The sequence below is a fragment of the Trachymyrmex septentrionalis genome, unplaced genomic scaffold (assembly GCF_001594115.1).
Source record: "Trachymyrmex septentrionalis isolate Tsep2-gDNA-1 unplaced genomic scaffold, Tsep1.0 scaffold78, whole genome shotgun sequence".
In the NCBI taxonomy this organism is placed as follows: Eukaryota; Metazoa; Arthropoda; class Insecta; order Hymenoptera; family Formicidae; genus Trachymyrmex; species Trachymyrmex septentrionalis.
In genome coordinates, this window is record NW_017305967.1 from 1,053,565 (window position 1) to 1,063,119 (window position 9,555).

Sequence of the window (9,555 nt, forward strand, 5' to 3'; positions counted from 1 at the left end):
CGTCTCGTATCACGTTTAACGCGCGTCTAACGTCGACGAGGCCTTCATAACCACAATACTGTGAAACCACAATAGTTTGTGTCACAACAAGTGCATAAATCACATGGCTGATAGACGCGACGCGAGGCAATCCACTTTCTGGGGCGATATTGCCCGCATCCCTCGTGCATAAATTGTGGTTAATTCGGCTTATCGGCTTTCTAGACGCTAGTCTTACGAGACAAGCTCGAGTAGACCGGTAAATGTGGCGAGAATTAGGCACGTATTGCAACGATCTTACTACTCGGACCGTATCCCAAATTTATACAAATTTCGAGTAAAACCTGGGAATGTTTCTGAAGAAACGCACCGTTTATTGCACGTGCCATGAGGAAGCTGCAACAGAAATGTTAAATAACACACAAAAAATTAAAAACCAATTTACGAAAGGAATAATATGTTGGATATTGAAAACGCTGGAACGAAGGAGCTATTATAGAAGGGTCGTTAATAAAGGAATGTGTGATGGATAAATTAGAGTTTTTTCGAAAAAAGGTTGAAATGTGCACGCTTATTAATATTTATTATTTATTCCAACGTTATACGTGCATCTTTTCTGCAATGCGTCCAACTAGTATTGTAACATCTTTGCTATAACTTTACGTTTAACATGATTCTTATATTATTAACTGTGGACTTATAATATTGTTATTATGTTACTGTTATTTTGTATTTACTTTACGAAAAATTGCAACAAAAATGTGAAATAATTTGTGAGAAATTATTGAAAACTTTCGCATGAAGAAGAATAGCTGAGACGATAGAGAATTTTACAAGAGGAAAATTAAAATGCATATGTATAAAATAAAAATTAATGAGCCTTTCAAAAATGCATTGTGTGTCCTCAATATTAGTTTTTCATAACTCGTTTTTCACCTTTTTATTTTCATTTTAACATTTCTTCTCTTTTTCCACAAATATTTATCGATTTTTTGAAATATAAATGCGTATCTTTTTATCTTCATTGTCAAGTCATCATATTCTAATAGGCTGGATATACGAATAAGTCTGTTTGATTGCATTTACAGACATTAAAATTATTCGGGTACCAAAAAAGCCAACTCCCGTACTCAGCAATGTGAGCCCCTAAAAAAGCAAATAACAATTTTAAAAGTTATACGCGTACTTCACAGTACGTTATATGTACTTCTGTAAATTGCGTGAGCGTTACAATATTTTTACGCTAAATTTTTTCTTTCAACTCTATATCGAAATACATCAATGATATACGTATTCAAATTTTTTCTATTATTTGTTTATTTTAATTTCTTTCTATTTATCGGTACTCGGGAATCTTTCTTTAATGGTGTCTCTTTTAATCGCGTATCAAATAAGAAATTAAAAAAATATTGACATAAAATCCAAAAAGTTATAACAAATTTCCAAATTAATAGAGATATTGATATATTATGTGCATTTCATCGCTTGATATACGCTGCTAGATTGATCAATTATAATTTGCAGAAACGTTGGTAGAGCGAGGTCGAGAACGATCGGTAGCGCGTGAGACTGCGCTTTCAAATTCGCTTAAGTATCCCTAGCTATCCCTCTCTTTCATTCTTCTTCCTTTTCCTTTTTTTTTTTACGCGAGCCTGTTTTCGTATATAGCACACACGAGTGTTACCCCGAGGCTCGAGCTTGAGAGGAGTGGGTATCGGGCGAGCGAGACTTTATAAATTGTAGGCGGTGGCTGCGCGATCTTATCCGCATCTCGATCGCGGCTGCCGATTCCCGGTTGGCGGCGGGACAGCTCTCAAAGCCTGCAGCCGTATTATAAAATAAAAATTAGGAAAAAAAGGAAAATTCACTGCTGTCTCTTCCACCGTCGCCCGGCTGCTCATCTTCGCGGTCTTGCATCGAGGAATCGATAAAGCAATCAAAGAAATGTCTCGGAAGAAACGCGAAATATATTTATCTACAGACAAAAAAAAGATGAGAAAATATCGGCGGCTTAATCGGGTAAAAAATTATATTTCTAGCTCTCGATATTCATCCTATCAATCAGGAAAGGAAAAAAACTTTTACACGGAGATATAATTATCTCTTTTCTCATTATATCCCCGAATAACGAGAGAATAAGATGAATCACGAGTATCTTAAGAGCGTCGTGGCATCTTCCTTAATTAATTGCATTACGGCACGCGTAAGTCGGCTATTATCTCACTGCGGACGTAGGGGAGCTTGGAAATGTGGGATAGGAAATAAAGGGGATCCTCTCGCGCGATGCGGCGGCGCGCCTTCAACGAGCGTAGTTTATTAACTTGGCCACTTTTAATAGCGGCACAAAGCGATGCATCTCGGCGAAGCGGGCACGCACGCGAGAGAGGTACGACATTCGTGCGCAATAATCCACGTCGGACGATGCGAGGTGCTCCTCTGTCTCTCCCCGCCAGAGGGAGGGAGAGACATCGTTTTAATTCAGAAATACCGCACCTCTCTCTCTCCCACGGAACCGGCTTATACACCGCATTCCCTACGATCGGTCTTTATAACTGGGGATTAACAATGAAAAATGTTTCGCTCGTATGCGTATGAGAGCAAAAACATGCGTTTCATTTTCGTTTCTTTCGTTTCCACGTCGTTTTCGTTTCCGTGAATCACCACGAGAAACCGGTTAAAATCTATTTTTACGTCACGCACATCGTTGCAAGGAAAACTGCAAAGACGACGGTGACATGAGATATTTTTATCTGTATTGTATATAAAAATGTCTAAGCTAACGTTCTCGTAAGAAGTGGACATCGGTGATCAAATGTGTTTCTAAGCATACACGATGCAAATGGAAATATAAATAGATATAAAAATGTTTTTAATACTCAAAGCTGAATATGGATGTGTACAATTGGATGTTCCACTGTACTTCAACCGTCAATTCCATTGAAAGAGTTTAATGTATTATTTTATAAAACGAATGAAATAAAACTATTTTAGTAATATAAAGTTGATTACATCTGAAACTATTTAAAAACGAGAACAAAGAATTATATGTATATTCTAATCAATGAAAATCTGAATTTTTTTGTCCATTTCGTTATCTTTTTTGTTTGATTTCAATCCTTGCTCGGATATGTATTCGGAACAGAAGGAGGGTAACAGCTTGAAGGCTTGGACGACTCTTCGACCTGTCAAACAGGTGCATCCTCGCTACGGTAAAAGAAACTTATGTATGCATTTTGCACACCTGCTTAGATACCTAGACGTTAGACACCAGGGTCAATATCTATAAAGTCAAAATATGGCAATGGAGCCGTTTACGACATCCTTTGTATAGTCACCACGCTAGTAGTATAATGACTGCCTCATAAAACGAACATATAATGCGACGCATTGCATTCGCATTATCTTGACATCGCATAATTTCGCCATTGAATAATTTAGCGCTGATTTGTACCATTATATCGAGTCGCTTCGTGAAAAACAATCTGTTAAAAAGATATATGTGCGGAACGGTCTTGATCAAATTCATTGATTTCCATGAAAATATTGTTTGGAAAATTGCAAGAATTTTAGAAAGAAGATAAGCAGAAGAGAAATAATTGCGCTTTTTCACGATACATTAATTCCTGGATATGGAATTTCTGGGATTCCTCCTCGTTTATTTTGTAATTAAACTAATTATCTTTTTTCTAGGAGAATTAATAAAACTTGATTCTTGGTATAGTACAGTGATAAAAAAAACACAAAAAACAGCAATAAACGTGTACTGAATGCAATTATCTTTTTCAAATCTAAAAATGGAAATTGCTAGGACTTTACATTCGTCAGTTTATAATGTCTACAATTAAGGATTAAAGCACATAAAATTTCTCACCTAACACCAAAGCAATTCAAATCAATTGCTGAATTTGTCGATAACATCTTTTTAAAATCATATTTAGATAATTCCGTTTTAATTACGATATTATATCGACTAACGCCAAAAGTCTGAATTTTTGTTGTACTTATACATATGTAATGTCAAGACACTTCATAACCTACCACCGGTGTTCCACAACGGTGTATCCTACCGCGAGTACTGATTTATTTCCGACTTAGATAGCGCAGGACTAAGACACGACTGAACTTTCGCGATTAATAAGGCAGATAGCGGAAAGTGAAGTAATTCAGCCGTTGTGGAAATACGTGACGGGTAAACGTCAGTGTGTAGTTCCTGAATAGTACTGACTTGGGTAATATATTTCCGGGAATATTATTATCTAAGATCAATGTTACGTATATTTATTTGACTGCCGCATTTTACGCTACTTAGCGGCAGATCTATAAAGGTCACAAAGGTGTGGAATTAATCATTTTGAAATTGATATGATCTTTAGACGCATAATAATAATAATAATAATAATAATAATAATAAATATATATATATATATAGAGTACAATGTACAACGAAAAGAACAGAATTAAACATGAATATTTTCTAATCTATATATAATTCCATGATTATATATAAAGATTAAAAATTTTTTAATTATTATGCAAAAAGAAAATAAATGTTTAATAAAAAAAAAACATGATAACCTGATTAGATGAATTAGATAAAATTTGCGCAATATTACAACCATATCATTATATTTAAATGAAAACTCCATGTTTTACCGATTATCATCAAAGAAATCGGGATAAAATTTTATAAAACAGAATTCATAATTAATGTGCTGTATAATCAAAATTAATGCCATGTCTGATACAGAAACAACTCGATCTTGATACGATCAAATCTGATACAAGTATCTTAGATAGAAAAGTAAACGTCAATATATATATAATTCAGAGTAAGGCCTGAGTAAGAGTCTAAGGTCTGATTATATCAACGTTTAACTTTAAGCAAGGCTTAAAATTCTCTTTCTTTCTCTCTCTGTCTTTCTTTTAGCTTTAAAAAGAGTTTTAAGCCTCGTTTAAAATCAAAGTAACGTTAGTGCAATCGAGCCTAAGTTTCCACAAAAACTTTCCTTCGATCTTCGCGTGACTCGACTTACTTCGAGAAGATCATGCTTGCTTTTTTAGACCTTACGGTACGTGAGAACAAAGCCTATCGACATGTTCCACTTCTGATTTCCTCGGACGAAAGCGACCTGACCTTTATATCTTTTTCGGGAGTCTGCATACGAAACTGTGTACGCTGCTATCATTTTACTGTATAAATAATATACTATATGAATAGTCTAGAACGTCTAGAACGATTTTCTATTTGTAATTAGAACTGTCAATAATTACGGTCGATTTTCGATAAATACAGTCGATTGGATTTAATTAATTTAACAAATTAATCATTTCCACAAATTTATTCCCTATAACATAACGCGTAAATTGTTTCGACAGATAATACCAACCAGACAAGGATTTAGTTAATAATAAATTTGGAAATCGCAGCTCATAACTGATACGTTGTTGTGCTTCAGCGCCTATGTATCGATAAATCATAGGAAAGCGAATCGCGCGTCCGGTTATTTTGTCTCGTTCATCAACGTGTTACGGTTTCCACCGCGACGTTAATTATGTAATTCGTGAGAATTACGCTAGGCCAGTGGAGTTTCCGTTTTAAAACAGTCCACCATTTTCTCACAGATCGCCGTGACGAAACTCTGTTAAAAGACCGCGCGTCGTAAGAAGAAGCGTATCCCCCGTAAACGAAGATCGCAGTGCGAAATTATCGGAAGGAAATTTTCATCGTAAACCTCCGCTGTAAACCGCGAACTTGGATGGAACGCACTTGCGATCCCACTTATCCCCGGTATGGTGAATGGAGCTCGTTACATCAATTACGGCATCTTCTTTTACTCTCAAGAATATTGCGCGCGCGCGCGCGCGCATACTCGAAACGTTGCTTCGTTGTTGCGTCCCGTTTGTAACAAGTTTCGAAAGGTAACTTAGTAATCGCGAGAGCGAAAAAATTCGGTGAACGGTTTGCCACGACGTACATATATATCTACGTATGGTGTCGGATAACGCTTTCCATCGATCGCGGATTTTACGAGATAGCCTTTCTTGCTCTGTTCTATATTCTAGAATTTATACCGAACTTTGTTCGCCTTCGATTTAGAGATTTACATCAACCTTTTCGAAAATCTATTAAATTTTAATCGCAATTCTCTTCGAATTAGTACTTGAAATATACAGCCTTAGCCATAAGTATAAACCTTCAATTTATTGCATTTTCCTGGAAAAAATCAGTAATAAAAGTCAAAGGAGAACTAATAAAATATTATGATCGGAAACAAGAACCGTTTATGTTAAACACATTACTTTAGATACGAAGCGCCACTCCGGTCTGAATGTTAAGATGTTGAACTACTATATGTATTCATTTAAATGAATTAGTTTCAGAAATTATAATTGCGTGCCGATATGGTTGTCAGAGTTTCAACGCAATCAATTTGAAATATTAATAATCCCCTTAAATTTCCCAAATCTGAAAAAACTGTAAGTAGTTCAACATCTTAACATTCAGACCGGAGTGGCGTTTCGTATCTAAAGTAATGTATTTAATAAAATGTTAAAATTATTATAAAATTGTAAAAGAAAATATTGCTCTTTAATAAAATTGCTTTTAATTGATCTTTTGTTAAATATAAAACGTTTACGTTAATTTGTAGGCGTGTTTTATACTTATGGCCGAGTAGGCCGCAGTTTACTAATTTTTTCTACAAGAATTGTGACTCCAGGGCCAACTGAGATAACAGACTACAAGAGTCTAGCGTGAGATTAAAATATGCGAATGCATGACTGTTGCATGTACGGGGGATTTTTGCACACGCGAGACAGTTGCACGAACGACACTCCGGGCGTTAGTCTAATTTGAGTGCGAGGTGACTACACGATCTAGCGAGATTCGCGAGCACGCGAGATCCTTCGCTACGCGGAACCACGAGAACTTGTTTAATCTTTTATGCCTTTTTTGCTTTTTGTTCGTTATTTTATTCGTTCAAAATCATAAACACGTACGTTATCTGGTCTAAACGTGAGAGCAATATCTTTCTTATGTTATTATGTTGTTGCGAAACGTGTAATGATTGCCTCAGTACAAAAGAATTAAAAAAGCTCGTAGAGATTGCCAGCAATATTTCGTAAAAACACGAGGAATTATTCATTATAACTGAATAAAGAAGAAGATAGAAGTTAATCCTAAACTCCGAGTTATTACGCACAGACGTGATTGTTTTCACGATACAATCATCATACGAGATCTTTTAATGTACCCGGATTTTTTAAAGGTGAATTAAATGATTTTTTTCGCAAGTTTTTGTAAGTTTATAAAAGAACGATTATGCTTTATGATTTCTTAATTTTCCTTTAAGAACCATCACGTGTGTTCTTAATTTTTCTTTTAATTAGAAGATATGAATAAAAAATGAGTCTGGGCTGTTGCTATCCTGCTTTATTCTATATCACACACATATGTGAATTCTATTTTTACTCTTATTCCTACTCTCTAAATTCTTTGGAATGGAATTTCACTCTAGAGTGAAAATTGAGCCAGTCTTACAAAAAGAGTTCAATTTTTAAGAGTGAAATTTCACTCTTCAGAGTGAGCTTTTACTCTAAAAGTTTTTAGAGTACTATTATATTTTTAAATTAGCATTGCTTCCTCTTTTTCTCAAACACTTGCCTCACTATCGCTTACAAAAACGTGTGTGTATGATGTTAAAACACAGTTGCTAGCTTTCGACTAATGTTCCACTGGAAATCAACGAATCTCTGCTGTAATTCCCACTATCTTTATCAAAAATATTATCATTTTGTAATGCTCTAAAAAAAAAAGATCATAACAGATTTGACTTGCCTGCTGAAGATTTCTTTTCCAAACTGGAAGAAAATCGATGCGTGTACATAAAGAGAGATTCATCGCGTATCAAAATTTGGAATAGATTAACTGGAGAACTGAATATTCGTTTAAAAAGTTAGAGTTTCTAACCGAAAATCAGAGAGGTAGTAATGGTGACTAGAATACGATACATATATGTATAATATGTAAATGTAAATGTGTGCGAATGTCCACATCAGAGCTCAGATTCGGATTCGCTAAGCCCAAACGACTGTGTAGATCAGTCATTCCTGCGGGAGCACGCATGTTTAGATGAGAAACGGCGGCAGAGTTTCATCTCGAGAGCGGGATGAGAAGAGCGCAACTCCACCATGCGAGATTATGCAAAGCCGATAACATTGTTTTCCTTCGTTCGGCATTTTATTCACGCTGGCACATGGCCTTATTACAAGAACGGCGCATTAGCATAAGACCTCACAGAGCCGCCCGCGCGCTATCGATCCTACTGATAACTGACTCTCGCGAAATTCTTCCGGAGTCTCTGCATGCGAAAGAGGACGCGCTCCCGATAAGCTTTTGTCCATATTCTGTGTGTGCCATCCCGCTAAATTTCCAACTGTATCCTTTCCGCATCGATAAGCGCACAGAAGCCATGCCTCAGAATATCGGAGATTAGCATATTGCACGCCGCTCGTCTAAACATTTCAGTAAGCGTACCGTCGCTTGTTGAAAATGTAAAATGCATGTAAGACATTAATTTCAAAAGTCCATCTCAATTATTACGTACGAGTATGTATTTAAGAAATTGTTAAGCCTGAATCGAGGATTTGTTTTATTACGATATTTCTCGAGTTATTCCCATGATTTAAAAGTAATTGTTAACAATAGAAAAGAATATCTATAATTAAGAAGAGTTTAATTTTAATTAGCAGTTCACTTCATTTCAATATTTTTTTTTAATGTACGTTATAATTAAAATTAGCAGATTATACGGCGTGTATTTAAAGAAGTCGTTTGTCATCATCTCTGCACTAAAACGAATTGCATAATTCGCGAAGAAGTAACGTATGCCGTGAATAAGTTCATGACGAAAAGTGTGTCTCGTGCTTCACGATGCGCTACTAATTAAGGATTATTATCAACGATGGCAGCAAGAGCGTGGCTTATGAATACAATGATCTCTCTAACAAGTACATCTCATCAGACTGATTACGCGCGAGTCTCTTCGCGATTTAGCAATTTAGCGATCTGCTCAATTATATGTGCTTTAATTAAAATAGTAATAATATATATATACTGCGGTTATATATTATTTTAATTAATTTTTATTATATATATGTGTTTAGTTATTATTGTGATATTTTCTTTTTGCAGGCAAGAACAATGACCCGCTGGTTTTGGTGTTTGCTGTGCGTGATTCTATATCTCAGGAATGTTCATTCTAAAGTCGGTAAGTAATCACTGCAGTCAATTGCTTATTTTTTTACTGTTGCCGAAAAATTCTTTTAATCTTTTGCATTTCAAGTTATTTTTAATAAATAAATAAAGCTCAAATATTTCGTTCTTCATTTTATTTAATATTAGAATCGCCAAAGGCCGCTGTTTCATCTGTCCGTTTTTGTCATACGACAAATTTTTCAAACCTGTTGGTTGGTTATAGAATAGAGAGACCGAGAACTCATTTGTCGTATGACAAACGCATAAATAAAATAGCACTCAAAGGTGACAATTTGATAACTTTCTATCCTTGTTTTTAT

General features: G+C 35.5%; 1 protein-coding gene across 2 annotated transcripts in view; it reads left to right on the forward strand.

Annotated features, from left to right (window-relative positions):
• LOC108754238 (protocadherin-15) overlaps nucleotides 1-9,555 on the forward strand; it is a 136,654-nt gene that overhangs the window by 83,382 nt on the left and 43,717 nt on the right. For both annotated transcript variants that reach the window (XM_018496415.1, XM_018496416.1), the window contains exon 2: nucleotides 9,173-9,248. In XM_018496415.1, the coding sequence (XP_018351917.1) occupies nucleotides 9,173-9,248 (76 nt within the window). The remainder of the gene's footprint in view (nucleotides 1-9,172; nucleotides 9,249-9,555) is intronic.